Source organism: Podarcis liolepis (genome assembly GCF_965112155.1).
Source record: "Podarcis liolepis genome assembly, chromosome: 2".
Lineage (NCBI taxonomy): Eukaryota > Metazoa > Chordata > Lepidosauria > Squamata > Lacertidae > Podarcis > Podarcis liolepis.
The window spans coordinates 97,016,530-97,036,019 of NC_139555.1; the positions used below are offsets into that span (position 1 = coordinate 97,016,530).

A 19,490-nucleotide genomic window follows, 5' to 3' on the forward strand; every position below is an offset into this window, starting at 1 on the left:
TGTGACAGAGGATGCTCGGTCCCTGCTCCTGCCAACCTTGCAGTTTGAAAGCACACAGTGCAAGTAGATAAATAGGTACCGCTCCGGCAGGAAGGTAAATGGTGTTTCCGTGCGCTGCTCTGGTTCGCCAGAAGCGGCTGTCGTGCTGGCCACATGACCAGCTGTACGCTGGCTCCCTCAGCCAGTAAAGCGGGATGAGCACCGCGACCCCAGAGTAATCTGCGACTGGACCTAACGGTCAGGGGTCCCTTTACCTTTACCTTTAATATATACTGTAAGCCGCCCAGAGCGGCTGGGGAAACGCAGACAGGTGGGTGGGGTATAAATAATAATTTTTTTATTAATATTATAAGGTTCAGTCTCCGTATGGGACAGCTGCATATTCCTTCATTGAAGAACACTGGACTAGATCCCTCCCAACTCTACAATTTTAGGGTTCTACCTGCACACCCATTAGGTTTTCTTTGCTTACAAGGCTCTGGGAAGGAGGTGCAAGGGCTCTGGGTGTGTCCCACAACCTTTCCCGAGCCTAATACACAGCCCTTCACCTTGTGGGGAGGGGGGCATCCCACTATTTTGCTTTTGTGCACAGAGCCCCAGAACCAAACCCTCGCATAAGTGGCGGGCCAACTGTACTTCAACTCAAAGCGCCGCCTGAAGCCTCCAGGACTAAAAAAGCTCTAGATAGTCAGACAGACATATGCTAAACCAGGGCATCAGGTTGCAACACATTCTTAAGACCTTGTATTTTGACTGGAGGTTGCACTTTTTTCAAGATCTTCCGTGCATGCAAAAAGCTGTATTATGCAACTGTTTTAACACACATAAGTGCATGTGCCTGAGCACACATGCCTCTCATCATCAAAATCACAGACCTGGAGAGTAAACTGGCAACCGGGGAGAGACTAAGTTGATTATAAAATGTTCTGCTCATCTTTGGTAGTAAGGAAAGAGCCAGAAACAGATTTAGCACAGACAGAATTTGAGATAAGCATAATGTTGCTTTTATTCATGCACATAATGTGGAGTATTCCGTTACCACGCGGGCATAAAGAGCATTTATTAGGTGTGAAACTCCAAAGTGGAGAGACATTCCGTTCCCATTCCTTTTCCCAGCTACTGCCAACAGTCCCCCTGGCACTGCTCCACCCACCTCAAAAATTAATTTTGGGCTAAAACATTCCCGGTTCAAGCCAGGCCTCCTTTGGCAAGCAAAACAGATTCGAATAAACCAGGACTGTATTCATATGTCCTAATAAAAGCTGCACACTTGCATTGTATAATCTCCTGGCCAGGAAAAAAATAAGAGTCTTTAAGTTTGAAATTAATAGATCAATTATATATATAAAAAATACCATCTGCATCACACATCAAACCTTTTGCCAATATTTGGATAAAGAAAGCCATAGCAGTAACAGGTTTGCTAGGGAACTGGCAGAGGTTGGCCTTTGCTTGGGACTCTCATGTCAATCAAACCCTCTGACATTAAGCATTCTAGTAACACCACAGTATTATGCTGATCTATGGCACCTGTTACTGGCTAAACTGGGTGGGGTGGGGACAAAAGACAAGAAGCAATGATGAACCTCAGGAAATACTGAACTGCACTACTAAAAGATCTGTCTGCTTCTTTTAAAAGTATATAATGTGCCCTAGGAATAAACAATAATTAGTGGGGTGGTAGGTTGTTCTAAAAGTATCTATTCTGCAATTACATATTCCACTCACTTTTCCTTCCATCTGGGGGTTATACTGCGGCCTTCAAGTTAGTCAAAAAGAAAGAAAGAGAAAAAAAGTCTGAGTAAATTAAAACCTTCCAGCCACAGTTACAAGAAAGCAAGTCTGTCATAGGACGCATTAATGTAAACATCCTGCTCCCCAAAAAGTAAAGGTCTGAATTGCATTCCCAGCTCTGAACAAAAGCCGAAAGCTTTCACTAAGGAAGATTTATCTCTGTGTTGCTTGAAGGGGTGTGTGTGTGTGTGTGTGTTTTAACCTATTTGGCTTGATGCGCCATAGACATGTCTATTGTTACATCTAGTGTACGAAAGAACTAGATTAGTTTGGAATGTGAAGGGGTGAAAGGATTAAAATGCGCCCTTCTGTTCCTCTCTACCCCCCCCCCCCCAATATCCAGCCAATCTAAAGCTAATCTTCAGGCTACTGCTTCGAGTTTCCAAAGCTTTCGCCATTTATGCTTCAAACAAGCAACAGGAAAATATGAACCACTGATTAGTAGTCAAACAAGTGGCACTGGGGAAGAATTCTGTTCTGAAAGCCTGGTGCACCAGCACAGCTGAATCCTGAAAGCCCTGTTCATCTTCACGTGCAAAAGATCGAGGACAGAGCCTTGAATGGGACGAATAACGTGACGGCTCTCCTGCTGTACTGAAAGAACGTATCTCAGCTACCTAGTAGACATCAATATGGTGCCTTCAACTGAACTCTGTTGGGGGTTTTCTCAGGTAAGCAGCTTATCAAACACCACTTAAGGTAAATTCCGCCTGAGGGTTTAGTCACTGCTGTTTTACTAAAGGTAGGAGGAGGACAAAATGGTGAACTGATGGTGCAGGGCAAGTTGAAATAGTAATAACAGAGCTTTCAAGAGTTGAGCAATGCACCCCTCTCGCTAAAATTAATGAAGCAGCATTATTCAGCCAAGATGAGACACCAGTCAAATGTTTTAAGTGTCTGGGAACAGCATAACACGGCCTAAATAATCTTCTGATTAAAGGCAGCTGTCTAAGAAGTCCAGTGGTAAGTGAAGTAAAAAAACTTTTAACGTATCTGCTAACTGATTCATATTTGTTGGGATGGAAAGGGGCTGCGGTTACACACAGTCCACACACAGAGAGAGGGTGCAATCCAGGTAAAATTAGAAGTTTATACTATGTCCCAGTGAAAAACTATGGCATAGTTGAATGCAGTTAAATCCAACCAATTTGAATTTGTTTAGGGTTGATTAAACCTTCTGCATCATATAAACAATCTATTTTGTGAGTGAAGGAATCCATATGAAGACACAGGGATCAAACTAGCCAATGATAAGATGGGAGCTCTATAATTCTTTTCTCTTAAGCAAGAGGAGCTTGAGCATTCTGCAAGCCTGAGCAGAGGAAGGTAGATTTGGAAGAGACTGCTTAAATCTCTCCCCCCCCCCCTTGAATGTGTTCAGAATTGCTCTTTCCAAACTGTTTTCTAATGTGTTTTCTAATGAGTAATTTGGAAGGAAGGATGGATCTAGGGCAAATCTCCACTGATGCTGCTTTCCAAAAACATTCTCAGATGCCCACCTCCATGGATACGTCCCTCAAAGAGTGAACCATGTTGCACAGTTCACAACTTTGTCACTTCCCAATAACTGCACTGAGCTTAGAAGGGCCACCACTCAGGGGTAGATGCTTTGAACGCAGAATGCCCCTGGCACAACCCCTGGTAACTTCGCAGGGCCATGGGGCGGGCAGGGGCAAGAGAAGGTCCCAGATCTAATCACACTGTGTAGAACTTTGGTTGCCTTCAACTCTGCCACCCCTCCTCCTCTTCACAATGGTTGCAGTGGCATCCCCTCCTTTCCCCGTTTGGTTTGCTTCTCCCTCTCTCTTTGCTACACTTTTAGCAACAGCTGCAGCCTCCTCTCTCTTTCCGCTCCCCCCCCCATCCCACTTTTTGGCAGCAACAGCAGCTGTGGCAGTGTGGTCCTGTGCCTCAACTTCCCTGCCTCTTGGCTCACTCTAGAAAGGGACGTGTTGGAGAGCATCTTTGGGAGGCAGCTGGTTTGGCCAGGCAGTGGGCTGTTGACTACTGCTGCTAGTGCTGGGCACAGCCCCCACCCCACCCCCGCTGCCAGTACATCAATCCTACTTACCATGCAAGGGACAGTCCTGTATCTCTAAGGTATATTAAGGAGTATCGCCCATCTGAAATCCCAGAGAGCCAGTGCCACTATTAGGGTTGCCATATGCCATCGGAAACTGCATCTGGGCATTCCCCTTTAATGTCAGGAAATTTTGTCTGTGGATATTTCTGTGGTTTGGGGGGGGGGCTCTAAAACTCTTTTTTGGGGGGGGAACCACTTTACTTAAAAAAGCTCAATGACTTTTCTGTTCATACAGTGGTACCTCAGGTTACATATGCTTCAGGTTACAGACTCCACTAACCCAGAAATAGTACCTCAGGTTAAGAACTTTGCTTCAGGTTGAGAACAGAAAACGTGCCGTGGTGGCGCAGCGGCAGCAGGAGGCCCCATTAGCTAAAGTGGTGTTTCAGGTTAAGAACAGTTTCAGGTTAAGAACAGACCTCCGGAACCAATTAAGTACTTAACCTGAGGTACCACTGTATTTTCACTTTCTGAAATATGGCAACCTTAATCACTACAGGCAATACAGCACCGAGCTATATGGACCATGAAAAGGATCTAGGAGTCTTGGTTGACCACAAACTTGACATGAGCCAACAGTGTGACGCGGCAGCTAAAAAAGCCAATGCAATTCTGGGCTGCCACTGTATTCTGCTCTGGTCAGACCTCACCTGGAGTACTGTGTCCAGTTCTGGGCACCACAGTTCAAGAAGGACACTGACAAACTGGAACGTGTCCAGAGGAGGGCAACCAAAATGGTCAAAGGCCTGGAAACGATGCCTTATGAGGAACGGCTAAGGGAGCTGGGCATGTTTAGCCTGGAGAAGAGGAGGTTAAGGGGTGATATGATAGCCATGTTCAAATATATAAAAGGATGTCACATAGAGGAGGGAGAAAGGTTGTTTTCTGCTGCTCCAGAGAAGCGGACACGGAGCAATGGATTTAAACTACAAGAAAGAAGATTCCACCTAAACATTAGGAAGAACTTCCTGACAGTAAGAGCTGTTCGACAGTGGAATTTGCTGCCAAGGAGTGTGGTGGAGTCTCCTACTTTGGAGGTCTTTAAGCAGAGGCTTAACAACCATATGTCAGGAGTGCTCTGATGGTGTTTCCTGCTTGGCAGGGGGTTGGACTCGATGGCCCTTGTGGACTATTCCAACACTATGATTCTATGATTCTATGATTCTATGACCAATGGTCTGACTCTGTATAAAGTGGCTTCCCATATGTTCAGCCTGGAATCCTTCTTAATAAATGGATCACTAGCTTGTTTCTACATGAAATTATAACCCTTTAATAGCGTTTCATTGTTTCATTGTTCGTAGAGGCAGAAATGAACTTTTCAATGGTTGTAAGGAGCAAGTCCTCCCACTGGTAAGTACATACTTCAGAATCATTAGCTACTATTCATTCCTGCCCCTTTTAACCAGAAATGTAGCAAACCCTGATTTGTAAATTGTGCACTAAGTGTAAATAGTATTACTAGTGTCTACTGTTGGAATACCCATGGAATACCCTGTAAAACATAATAATGGAAGCAGTTTAGAAGAGTCAATACATTTGTAGTCGACAATACACAACAACACACACCAGTGTTTTTCTTCTTATATCTATTGTAACATTTTGTGCTTCATTCCTAAACTTAACAATTGATTACAGGCTGTACTGAAACTGGATTCAACTGTCCTGTTAGCTGGCATGATCTAAACTAGAGCCATTTAGATAAAAGCAACTTTGCATTCAACTTTGTCCTTTGCTGCCACGGATAGAACAATAAACCTGGCAAAAATTGTTTTTATACACGGATTTGATAAATACATGCACTATGGATAATAGCTGCTGCACTGCAAGTGTCCCACAGCATATAGGATCAAAACACCTGATAGAATAACCCAGGTGCTCTGGAAAGCCTCAACAGTTAGGATAAAAAAATCACAAGCCTCAGCCTTCATGCCAAGATAAAGTTTTTGCAGAATTGCAATAGGTGCCCCCAAATGAGACCGCAGCAAGGAAATCCAACTGTTATTTCCACTCAGCTAGACTTTAAGGCAAAAATGACCCAGACCTGAGTATATAGCATGCAGGACTGGAATGCATAACAAGACTTTCATTTTAGAGATTAAGGGCCAGGAATCAAGATGCTTTGCGGCTTCTCTTAGTTAAAAAAAAAAAAAAAGATTTGTGATGTGCAAGTGATGGACAGGGTATTTCTTTTGGTTTTTTTAAAAATGATATTTATTAAGAGTTTGAAAGTTACAGAAAAAGAAAAAGAACAAAAGAAAATTAAACAAAAGAAAACCTTACAATACATAAAAAAACACAAACAAAAAACAAAAAACAATGCAATAAAACAATGATAAAAAAGAACAAAAACATTTAAAAACACATCCAACCTTTCCAGGTCTTTACCTTTCATATACTTGTTTCACCGACCTCCTCACACCTCCCTTCTTTGTAGTCTAGTTCAATTAGCTATTTCAGCAAGTCCTTTCCATCTTTCTCAATTTTCGTTCTAAAATTTAACTTAAGACAGTCTAACCTTAAATTTTCCACTTTGATCCGTTAACAATCTATTTTTATTTAGTTTTTTATAACATTTCTGCTAAAGCCATCAAATCCTTTCCATCTTTCACTATTTTCTGTCATTTAATTGTCTTAATTTATTTTAACCTTATCTTACCATTAAAATCCTAAAACTTATATTTACTTAACTCCTTATATTCTACTAAAGCCGTATAATTTCATTCCAATATTTTTTCTAACACTCATTAATTTAACAATATTTCTCTAAATAAATTTTAAAAACTTTTTTCCAATCTTCTTCCACCATCTCTTCTCCCTGGACTCGGATTCTGTCAGTCCTTTCTATCAATTCCATATGGTCCATCAACCTGGTGATCTTCTATCTGAGGCTCTTAACTCTTTTCCATGTCCCTTCTGCAGGTCTTCTTCATATCTATACATGAGCTTCACTTTGTCTTCTGCTGATCTTGTTCTTAGTTTCCTTCCTTTGGCACTGAGGAGTGGGTCTCGGGGAAACTCCTACCTAACAATATCATTATTCCTTCTCGACAGGTCAGCCCATTCTCCATAGTCCGAACTAAAGTCCAAACGATATTTCAGAGCATGTTTCAAAGTCCCTCCTCCAAAGCTAAAGGCCCCCACAACTCCAATCTCCCCCTGACCCAAATCCAGATCCCAAACCTGCATAAGGGGATCTATCCAACTTTCCTTCTCCAATCCAAACGGGACTCCATCCCTCCAAATCTGGCTTTCTCTGGATTCAATCGTAAATGGCAACAGCTTATGTTCGTCAAATTGCCTCTGTAAGGCCAGGGCTCTGTCCACTTGAATTACTTGAGGTTCAACAACAACTTTCTCCTTCTTCTTCTCCACAGCTTGCAATGTTGAAACAGATTCCTGAATCAAATCCTGAGTTATTTCTGTATAGGTATTCACTTTTAGTCCCAACTCAGTCATTTTTTGTCCCATATTGTCAATTTTAATAATCATCATATCCGTCTTCTTATGAAGCTGTTCCAATAAAGCACTTGTCTTGCAAGATGCAATCACTGGGGCTTCTTCTGTCAACATTCTTGTCCAAGGTCAATCTCAATTTCCCACGGTCTTTAATCTCTGCAGCTGGAAAATTCCCCAGATCCACTCCTGCAACAGTTTCAAAAACTCCCTCTAGAGGAAACAGTTTCTGTTTGTATCCGTCCTTTTAAGCAAAAATCCAGCAACAAAGTTGGATCAATTTTCAGTTACATTTGCTTCTTTTCAAGTGCAAAAGGAAACAATGGAAACAATATATTTCTCTTATTTAGCTATCTGTCAACATACGTTATTCACAGTCAATGATCGATCTTACTGACAGCCCGTTCCCAGGTTCAAGGCAGTGGTAATTTATCTTCCTTCACTCTCTCTCCTGCAGGCTTAGGCAGTCTGAAAATTTCCCCCCTCTTCTCCTGCTTCCAAGGGGGGTTTAGTAGTTTTAACCGATGGAGATTTAATCCTTTACAAAAGGCTTTCCAGACTTTAGTTTGCAACGTCTTTGCTTTAATCTATATACAAAAGGGGAAGGCGGACTTCCTGTTTGAAACCTTCCCGTTTCGATGCCAAATTACGATGTTTAAAAATCCAATTTTCCGTTCTACTCACAGGTAGTTGTTTAAAATCCAATTGTCCACAGGAAAAAGTCAGTGCTCTCCGGCAACAGCAATGCGGCTTCACTCCGTGAAAGTAGCAGTCGATTCAAAGCACCGCGCCACTCACCCCACGTTGCTCCGGAACCCCGAAACTGGGTTTCCCCGCGAGTAGGGGAGGCGCAGAAGGTGCCAGCCGAATCCCACGTCCACAGGCTTCTCCCGCCTGTGGTTTTTAATGGGTCTCCGCCTCGCCGTGGCGGTCCAGACCCTGGTTTCCATGGAGCGGATTCCTCCCGATCAGAGGAAATCCGCCATTGCCGGTGGTGCTAACCCGGAAGTCTGGACAGGGTATTACTTTTGAAAAGGATAGATCAAAACAATGTGCCCTTCATGTACAGGTCTGCATCCTTCATCATCTCATTCGAGTGGGAGGTACTAGGGGTGAAGGAGGACTTTGTTTTGTTTAGGATTTAAATGCGTACCTCACCTACGCAAACACTATGTGAAATGAAACACAGCTATCCCTTCTATATTCACGGTCTTCCAGCTTTTGTTGCGCAGCTCTCCAAGTCGAAAATGTGTACAAAAATATGTACCCATATATGTGAAAACTCTGCATAAAAATGCACATAATAGTGAAAATAACATAAATGTTCAAAGAAATTGCTTGCAAAAAATGTACACATTAAGAAAAGCTATATGCAAAAATGTGTGTGTGTGTGTGTATTCAGAGAAATCTGTACTAAACTGATGAAGTTTCACTTTTTAAAAAGAAATAAATCACAAACTGATACAGAAATTAATAAATCGCAAACTGATACAAAAGGAGATGAACTTAAGACTGATCCATCCCTAGTTAGTAGTGATACTTTTTATTATGTTTATAATTTTTAGCATGTTACAACCCATCTGTTTCCCCAAAACATGAAAATGAGCTCATGTGTAAATAGTCACTTGCTAGGCTGCTTATGACAAACAAGAGGTCATCTCCAACAGCAGGAAGTTTTTGCTGAATTTTGTTTCATGTCATGAAGTGTGACAGAAGAGCATTCATGTAGGCTTGTACATTTTATATGCTAGTTTTAACAGATGCCATTTGGAGAGAATAGTTTCACACTGAAAGAACTTTGAACAGAATTCAACAAGCTTAGTATGAATCAGCAGTATGCTGCTGCTTATTATTAGGCTTATTTCGCTGTCTTCTGTCTTGGTCAGACCACACCTGGACTACTGTGTTCAGTTCTGGGCACCACAGTTTAAGAAGGATATTGAAAAGCTAGAACGTGTACAGAAGAGGGCAACCAAGATGATCAAGGGTCTAGAAACCAACCAAGCCTTAAGAAGAACGGTTGAGGGAGTTGGGCATGATTAGCATGGAGAAGAGCAGACTGAAGTGATATGTTAGCCATCTTCAAATATCTAAAGGGTTGTCACATGGAAGACAGTGCAAGCTTGTCTCCTCCTCCACCAGAGGGTAGGACCCAATCCAATGGATTCAAATTACATGAAAGGAGATTCCAACTATAATAGTAGTAGTAGTAGTAGTAGTAGTAGTAGTAGTAGTAGTAGTAATTTCCCCAGCCACTCTGGGCGGCTTCCAACAGAATATTAAAATACAATAATCTATTAAACATTAAAAGCTTCCCTAAACAGGGATGCCTTCAGATGTCTTCTGAAAGTCTGGTAGTTGTTCTTCTCTTTGACATCTGGTGCATGGGCGTTCCACAGGGCAGGTGCCACTACCAAGAAGGCCCTCTGCCTGGTTCCCTGTAACCTGGCTTCTCGCAGCGAGGGAACCGCCAGAAGGCCCTTGGCACTGGACCTCAGTGTCCGGGCAAAACGATGGGGGTGGAGACGCTCCTTCAGGTATACCTGACCAAGGCCATTTAGGACTTTAAAGGTCAGCACCAACACTTTGAATTGTGCTCAGAAACGTACTGGGAAACTAAATATTAGGAAGACCTTTCTAACAGTAAGTGCTGTTCAACAGTGGAATAGAGTATCTCAGAAGGTGTCAAACTCTCCTTCACTGGAGAGTTGAATGGTCACCTGCCATTTAGCTGTGATCTTGCTTTGCAGGGGTTGGACGAGTTGACCAATTGCGTGTCAAGGTCCCCAAGCCACCCCCCAATAACTCACACATCACACATCAATTTTGGTTTGGGTTTTTGGCACAATTTTGGCCACAACTTTATTTAAATACATCCAAGTGAGTGGTTGCTTAGGCATTGGTTCCAACTATCTGTCCTTGCCCAGGGGACAGAACTGGACTTCCGGATTCCAGCGAAAGCCAGTCCGGGAAACAAATTTTGGGGAGAAAATGAAGCTGGGCCTCAGTCCCTCACTTCTCACCCTCCTGCTCCTGGTGGCTTGAACGGCCCAAGTCCGATGCCAGGGACAAGGACGAAAAGAATGGCAAGCCCCTGGATTACTTTAACGGAATTCCCTTTCCGCACCACCATTGGAGGGGTAGGCACTTACCCCTCCACCAACCAATTTGAACCAATGCCTAACCGCCAACCTTACAAGTTGTGACGATTTGCTACGCAGTAGGCAAAACCAAATGGCACCAGCCAATCAGCCAAATGGACAAATTCCTACCAGGCCCCTGCCTCAAAGCAGACGACCCCATGACAGGCATAGCAAGGTCAAGCGAACAACCCCCCCAATACAGAGAGGGTGGGCGGGTGATCCGGTGCAAGCAGCCAAGAGAACGCTCAAAGTTGGGCGACCAGTATTTAAAACCTCTGACCCCTCCTTCAAAATTGGCCACAAGCAGTTCTCCCCAGCGACCCAATTAACCAATTCACTGCCTGGATCCCTCCACAAATCCGCCCAGCAACAATGGGGTGGCTTGTATCCCCCACCGCAACATGCGCTCTCTGCTAGGGAGAATACGTTTTCTACAATTCTACGATTGTTGCATGCACAGAATGAGATCTGCTTGCGCAACAGTGCTCTTTTCCTCACCTCTCCACCCACTAAATCTGCTCTGGAGGGTTCTGCTCTGACACATCACCTTGGTGTGTCATCCAGTCCTAGAATATTGACCTGAGACAAACTCTCTCCAGTTTCAAGACAAGCCAACTTTGAACCATTGACCAGAATCAGAAGAATCTTTATTTGCATCAGCCACTAGCCATAGCAATAAAATAAAATAAAATAAAATAAAATAAAATAAAATAAAATAAAATAAAATAAAATAATAAAATAAAATAAAAATGTACTGAAGATGGAGGTAAAAACTTAACTATACAAAATACATTCCAGAGGTTCTAAGCCTGCCCTTTTTTTGCAGTTTTTGCTGTCACCTGATTATCTCGATCTGGTGGAAGAAAGAACACAGGAGCAATGGTTGAGCGACCTGTGACTATACAGCTACAAATAAGTTTTAAATGTTGTAATGTGCAATCATACAAATGTGACACCAGATGGCGATAGTGCGCTATGCCAAATTCAATGTATTTTTTCAAAACCTTTTATAAAAAAAGCATTTTCACAGCTTTTTTATATGTGTGTAGAGCGGTAATAACCTCACTCCTCGAATATTTAGAAGGAGCACAAGCTAGAAGCACACGAGCTACTGATTCAGTACTGCCACCTACACATGGCACAAATGTATGTTTCCAGCGGAATTTTTTGAAATCGACCCTCAAGTACAGCTGAAGGCAGCACATTTAATCTTGCATAAGTGAAAGAGCACCTGTACTTTGGAATTGTTAAATTTTGCAAACAGGGTGCCAATGTATCAGTTGAACCGCTGGTCACGAATCCAGTTTGTGTAACCAACCAGTGTGTTTATATGTGCATGCACAGTCACACACTCACAACACCCTGTGAATGCTCCCGTGGCATTTAAAGCTATTTTTTTAAAAATAAAATAATCTACCATCTGCTAAACAATTGCAAGCATTTAGTATTTTTCCATTTCCCCTCCTTCCTGCCTTCAAAACACACCTTCACAAGCTGCTAAGCAATAAAGCTTTTGCTACTCTAATGAGAGCCTTCCTCGTGACCCAAGAATGTTCACTAAATAATTATTAAACTCTGGAGGTGTGGGTTTGGTTTGTTTTTTTGCCCGAGTTGCAATTCAATAAAAGGCTGCAGGTTGATTTGCTTCAATGCTTCATTCTCTTTTCGGGACTGGTGGGATACGTATCACCCAAGAGGTGAACAACAAGCAACCGCTGAAAAATTCCTACTAGCCAGACCTGTAGGAGATTACTTTCCTACTGACTGGTAAGCAATCCACCAACAACTTTCCTGTTTGCCCCACTGTTTTTACAGCCCCATACATTGAGCTACCACTCAGAAGTTTATTTCTTGAACCACAAAAGGTGGTTCAAGAGCAGCACTGGACAGAGAGCCCCGAAGATCAGACCCTAAAGAGTCTGAGACTCCTCTGCTTCCAAACCTCATAATGAAATGTGCCACTGCTTTACTTTTTGTCTGTTACACCAGTGGTAATAGATATGTTAACTGCAACAAAGCAATGCCAACTGCAATTGTGTGTGTGTTTTTTAAGAAAAAAGATTTTGCAGCTAAAAATATCTCAAATTAAAAATAAAACCGTATTATTCTGTAGTCTTCCTCATCCAGAAAATATATATTCACACAACTCCTAAAGGAGATGCATTTGACATCAGAAAGTCCACAATGTGTTTCAAATTCAGTGTTTTGTCTGGGCTGTAAATTCATATTACTTTAACAACAAGAAAGCCACGAAGAAGATATATCACTTATCTGTTCTCCGCATTTTAAGTTATTATCATTATCTTGCTCAGGCAGACACAGCTGCTGTGCCTTTTAGATAGCAAGAAGCTGAAGCAGCAACAGTAGGTTTAATCTCTCACAATGTTCTTTTTTATGTGTATGTACATATATATATATGTATATAAACTTATCACCATGTTAAAACAGAGAGCTCTTTGCCCCCCTCAAATGAAGTGTCACTTACAGATAGCGGCTTTGAAAGGAGCAAGGAATGAACATCGGGATTCTAAGAGCTTCCATCTTCCCCCCCTTCCTGCTTAAGGTGCTCTGCAAAGCCCTTGGAGAAGAGTCAAAGTCAAAGCAAGTCCTGGCCCTGGATGTGTCACTAGGGGTGGCTCTTGATAAAGGCCATGGCAACTCCAATCCAAACACAGCTCAGTGCTGAAATGGTGCCCTGGTGTCTCTGCATTAGCAGACCTGTTTAATCCAGCACCTACCTGAATAATATGAGAGAGAGAGAGAGAGAGAGAGAGAGAGAGAGAGAGAGCGCACTTCGTTTTACCAGTGGAGGGAGATGTTGGCTTGGGGAGAGAAAGCGAAGGAACTTGTAGAAGTGAGAAGGCATCCGGCTGAAGACAGGACGCTATTTCAGCTGCTTGTTTTGTTCTCCTGAGCTACTGCACAATATATAGCACCATATGGTCTGGATGACTGATATCTTTGGGTCTCTTTATGGTGATGTGATACACACACACACACACACACACACACACACACTGGTACCTCGGGTTAAGAACTTAATTTGTTCTGGAGATCCGTTCTTAACCTGAAACTGTTCTTAACCTGAGGTACCACTTTAGCTAATGGAGCCTCCCACTGCCGCCGCGCGATTTCTGTTCTCATCCTGAAGCAAAGTTCTTAACCCAAGGTACTATTTCTGGGTTAGAGGAGTCTGTAACCTGAAGGGTTTGTAACCTGAAGCGTCTGTAACCCGAGATAGCAGTGTGTGTGTGTGTGTGACCATATTCTTTATGGTGTGTGTGTGTGTGTGTGTGTGTGAGAGAGAGAGAGAGAGAGAGAGAGAGAGAGAGAGAGAGAGAGAGATCTATCATCTATTATCTCTCTCTCTCTCTCTCTCTCTCTCTCTCTCTCTCTCTCTCTCTCACCATAAAGAAAGAGACCCAAAGATGTCAGTCATCCAGACCATACAGTGACAACCCAGGTGTGAAGCACCTAGGTGTACACTACTCAGGACTTCTTAAAAATCAATTGACTTTAGCAACGTGGGTGAAAGAGAGATAACATCTGAAAAACACGTGTCAGCATTTTACTGCATTCACCTGTGCTTCAGTGCAACAAGACCAAATAGATACCAGCACAGTTTTCACACAAGACACTGGGGTTTTGTTCTCACAATTCCTGCAAGCAGTGCTTTAAGAACCCAGTTTAATTTATGGCAGCCCAATTATTGCGACATGGCTGCGGATCTCACTGCATTTTGTGGAAATGCTATATTAAGCTATACCCTTGATTGTTGGTTAATGAATCTTGAGAGTTCTTGCAAACATTAATAATTATTTGTATCCCCAATCCATACTCTGGAGCAGCCTTTCTCAACCTGTGGGTCCCCAGACGTTGTTGAACTACAACTCCCATCACCCCTAGCTAGCAAGGCCAGAGCTCAGGGATGATGGGAGTTGTAGTCCAACAACATCTGGGTACCCACAGGTGGTGGGTCTTGGCAAAGTGGGAGAAGTCGATTCTTTTATTTTTCTAGTCTAGGCCAAGGAGTAGCCAACCTTCCTCAGTAGGTGGAGCTGCCAAATTTCAAAGAACCGTATATAAAATGACTTCCTTATAATCAAACAGAAATCTGTACAGTATAATCCTGTTGCCAAGCCCAAATTATCTTTGTGCATTTTAGTGTCTGTAACACTAAATTTGCTGGTGTGGGGGAGAAGTGTTGTCATGGCTGGAGGAGGACGGAGAAGAATCTGGTTGTAAAACAGCCTTATTACAAGGGATTTGACTAACAGGATGAAAGTAACACAGGGTAGCACCAAGAGACATTAACTCAGACCCACATAAACTACATCATAAATAAGCTTAAAATGCTGTATTTCTCTGGCAGATCAAAGCCTGCCGCTTTTTAAAAGGAAAGAGTGTTCCTCTTTTAACAAATATTAAAATGCAATGTTAAAATAAAATGGGAAGAAACTGAATGAATGTATGCAAACCTGAATAAAGCCTGAATGACTAATACAAACTTCTGAATCTGCCTGGCCAGGCAGCATCCTCTCAAGTACTGTCTCCTTTAATCGGTTATTGCAAATAGAAAATTCACCCAGCACAAACAGTATAGACTCAGTATTGCTCTCTTGATGACTTATATAAAGAATGTGATACTATAATATTTACAATATCTAGGTTTAAACCACAAGGACAGGTACAGTCAAAGTATGGCACACTCTTGAGCATTCCTTGCTAAAACAACTGAATGCATCAGAATTAAATGAGCTTTAGTAAAGGCCACCCTGTCTTTTAACTTATGCAAGTCCTTAAAATAACAAGGTTATCTTTTTTTTGAAATGCAAAGGAAATTCTCAAACAATGGTGCTGTTTCATAAACCGATGTGGTCGCTTGTTCCATCTTAAGGGATACATCATACAATCTCTGCTTCAAAGGCCTTTTTTAAAGCAAGCTTTCTCCCCATAATTTTTACGTACAGTTCAGACAAGCCTAATGTCACTGCTAGGGAGGAAGGAAGCATTTTTCCAAGAGTGATTGTCCATTTCTTCAAAGGCTACCTGAACAGAACAGCAAGACGCACTAAAAAAGCTTTTTTAGCCAGAAATTTAACATCATTTTATATGTCACTGTTTATATTCTATATTGCCAATTTAGCTCTGCGCAAATCAGAAATGACCAATACAGTGGTGCCTCACAAGACGAAAAGAATCCGTTCTATGATTCTCTTCGTCTAGCGGTTTTTTCGTCTTGCGAAGCAAGCCCATTGACGGATTAGCGGATTAGCGCTATTAGCGGCTTTTAGCGGCTTATCTGCTGATCGGATCAGCTGATAAGCGGCTTAGCGGCTTAGAAAAAGGGAGGGAAGGAAAAAAACCCCGCAGGAACTCGCAAGGCATTGTCGTCTTGCGAAGCAAGCCCATAGGAAATTCATTTTGCGAAGCACCTCCAAAACGGAAAACCCTTTCGTCTAGCGGGTTTTCCGTCTTGCGAGGCATTCGTCTTGCGGGGCACCACTGTAATGGAAATATCACCAGGAAAGAAAGTATAGATTTGTCTTGGAGTACAAGGGCCTTAAAGCCTGAGAGGCCCACTCAAAATTAGAACTTTTCACATTCTGTTGCAGAGATTATATTGACTCATTGAGAGTAGTACTGTTCTCTTCAAAGCAATTAGCATCCATTGGGTTTTTTACAGCCATTCTCTTCCATTCATACTTTGATGTTTCCAGCAAACGGTTACATCATGCATTTATTACTACAGCTATTAGAATACATTTTTGGATTGCTGTTATCTTTAGTTTTTAAGAAATGTGTCGTTTGTTTTATCTTCCACTGCGTTTCCAACCGAGTATCTATATATCTGTATCAATACACGCGCATGCAAGCCCATCCTCAGCACAATGCACACAGCTGACAAAAATATGAAAGTCCACACCACAATAAATCAGTTACAGCGAGCCTGCTCATGTTTACTCAAACATATGCAACTCTGTATGGACACTGCAAACAGGGAAGTGGGCACAAATTGAAACTGCTTCTCTGAAAATGTGGCAAGTCACAGTTAGGCAAAACAAGTCAGGTACTGGCATCAGGATTCTCATTTACCCCCTGCCGGAACTAATGACAGCTTTTCCAGAAAGCAATTTCAATCAGGAAAGGGTTAGAAAATGCCTTTCTCCCCAGTGCCACAGATTTGGTCCAGAATCAAAGTTCCCTGAAGCTTTAAGTTAAAACAAGGTTGAGAAGTTTGATCATGGGTGCACTCAGTGCTTTTTTTTCTGAAGGTACGCATACCCCTAAACATTTTGTGAATCTACGTTTGGCCTCATTGAGGGGCAGTATTTCAATATGAGTAGGAAAATAAGAGTACCCCTAAACATCGTCGTCGTCATCATCATCATCATCATTAAAAGCACTGGGTGTTTGCCCTGTTATTGAAACACAACTGGCCATTTTCATTGGGCATACATAGCAAAGGCTACTGAAATTTCCACTGGGCTATCAGAAACTTTTGCTCTGCATGCTCCAAAAATTCTTTAAGGCGAAAGTAAGGGCTCTTGGTTCATACGAAATGAGCGGCTATCTAATCGGACTGGATCATTGAACAGCATCAACTAGCAGTCCAGTGCCTGGCCTGTTTTTATTTTTATTTTTAGAGGAATTGTGGTATTGCCTCCTTGATTACTGTAAATGAACAGAAGGGCTGTAACAAAATACTTTGATAGTTGGAAATCTCTTTTTAGCCTCAAAGCACAGTTTGGGGACACCACACCCTTCAGAGCTGGGCGGGGGGAGGAAAGGTGGGGGGACAGCCTGGGGCTACCGTGGCAATCTAATCTTTAAAGCAGTGGTGAGGAAACTGTGCCCCCTCCACCGACATTACTGGAGTCCCAACTCCCATCATCCCCAGCACAGTGATGAGGAATGATGGGAGTTGTGATCCCAGAGCTTCTGGAGGGCTACAGATTCCCCTACAAGTGGGAGCCTCATAGCTTACCTAACTCGGAGTGCTTACGACACATCATTTGGATATTTGCGATAACATTAGACGGAAGTCTAAAGGCAATTTCCACGTAAGCGCAAATGATGCCCTCTAGGCTGAGCAGTAGAGCTTCCCACCACCTCCCCTTTTCCCACGATGAAGGAACCAGCGCTGCCTTTCAGCCAGCGCTATCCACAATGGTGGTAGTTCAACCGGTTTAGTTAAGTTGCAAAACCAGTGTTGCTACTACTGCAGGAGCCACATGATGGATCAGCTCTAAATATGCTTTTTGTCACTTGGTTTCCAAAAGGGCGGAGGGGTCTGAAAATGATGGATTTCAATGAGCCTTCTCCTGCTTCCCTCCGGGGCGGAGTGTAACAGTCTACACGGAATTGTTTTTACTTCTTTAGTTGTTTTTAAAAAGAGAGGCCTAGTTGGAACAATTCGCATATGGCAATGATGAAAAGCCTTTTTGTGGCCTAAACACTGGAGAAATTGTTCCCCCTTATATAGCTTTGCCAGAGCCGTGGCGAATTTGCGTTAGCTGCTACGTAAATCGCCAAGAGGGCAGCTGTGACTTGCGACCTTTGGAGGAGGAGGAGGAGAAGGAGAAAGGGAGAGCGTCTTTGCATCTTGCTAGCGGGCGTTCTGTCCCGCTAGCATATCATGTACCTAGTTTGAATTATACAAGAATGATAATAGGAGTATTTTTAGCAGGCAATAAAGTCTGGAAAAACAACAGTCGGGCGGAGGAAGAGGAAATATACCATACACTTGATTTATACTGCAACTAAAAAAAATTGGTCTAAAACAAAACAAAAAAATATTATCTTAATATGTGAAGGCTAGGGTCCCCCCCCCCCCCGCCGCCGCCCCATTGCTTGCATCCCAGCCAGGGCCGGATTAAGGTTTGATGAGGCCTTAAGATACTGAAGGTAATGGGGCCCTTTATATGTCCAGCTGTCCTTTGTCAACAACAAATTCTCGCTGTTTTTGTGTTGAATATATGCTACATTTATGGACCTAATAGGTATCTAAAGCCATTCATCCATAAGAGAATACTGTATGTATTTTATCAAAGTAATTTTTGAACTGAAATACAATTAAGAAGAAGTATATTAATTGTTGTTCAGTCGTGTCCGACTCTTCATGACCCCATGGACCAGCGCAAGTATATTAATAGTGAAATACTTATTAAGCTCTAACTTAAAATGATTGGAGGCCCGTTACTTACATCATAGGAGCCTACACAACACAAAACACTGTTGCTGTATGTAGGGGGGCTTTTATTTGTTTTTTATCTTATATTTTGGAAAGGTACATCCAGTTTTTCCCCCACTTTAAACTTTTTGGGGCCCCCAAGAGAGTGGTGCCCTAAGCTATAGCTTGTTTAGCTTATATGTAAATCCAGCACTGATCCCAGCCTGTGGGAGGGAATTCAATGTACAGTGCTGCTTTTCATGTGGAAGCTCCTGATGACTTAGAGAGTTCCCATGCATGCCAAGAAATGGATGCCTCCAGGAATGCCCAGCCCTGGTGAGATATTTATGCCTGCGTCAGATATTCCTAGGGGCATCTTCTGGCAGTGGTGTGATAAAGAGTATTATGCATTACACTGAAATACAAAAAAGGGGGAGGGGCGTAGCATCAAAATAACTCAAAAGAGTGACCTTCAATATATATATATATATGTTAAGAAAAAGCTTCGGGTCCTAATGCAGTTTGATAAAAGTTATCCTGACAAAAGATTTTTAACTTCTGAGAGAGAGCCAGAGTGGTGTAGCGGTTAAGAGCGGTGGACTCGCAATCTGGGGAACCGGGTTCGCGTCTCCGCTCCTCCACATGCAGCTGCTGAGTGACCTTGGGCTAGTCACACTTCTCTGACGTCTCTCAGCCCCACTCACCTCACAGAGTGTTTGTTGTGGGGGAGGAAGGGAAAGGAGAATGTTAGCCGCTTTGAGACTCCTTAAGGGGAGTGATAAAGCGAGATATCAAATCCAAACTCTTCTTCTTCTTCTTCTTCTTCTTCTTCGGGTACTAC

At 42.6% G+C, this 19,490-nt stretch overlaps 1 protein-coding gene and 1 long non-coding RNA gene across 9 annotated transcripts in view; one reads left to right on the forward strand and one right to left on the reverse strand.

Moving 5' to 3' along the window:
• Nucleotides 1-19,490, reverse strand: part of MITF (melanocyte inducing transcription factor) — a 146,156-nt gene that overhangs the window by 52,543 nt on the left and 74,123 nt on the right. For 2 of the 8 annotated variants that reach the window (XM_083492608.1, XM_083492606.1), the window contains exon 1: nt 12,962-13,109. The exons of 5 other annotated variants lie outside the window; for them this stretch is intronic. In XM_083492608.1, the coding sequence (XP_083348734.1) occupies nt 12,962-13,017 (56 nt within the window). In that variant the 5' untranslated portion in view covers nt 13,018-13,109. Of the gene's footprint in view, nt 1-12,961; nt 13,110-19,490 lie in introns of those variants that run through there. One more of the 8 variants, XM_083492607.1, reaches the window with a different exon arrangement.
• On the forward strand, nt 1,884-12,783 carry LOC310702193. The gene is made up of 3 exons (XR_014523342.1): nt 1,884-2,465; nt 5,182-5,230; nt 11,303-12,783. It is a non-coding gene; the product is annotated as an uncharacterized lncRNA (long non-coding RNA).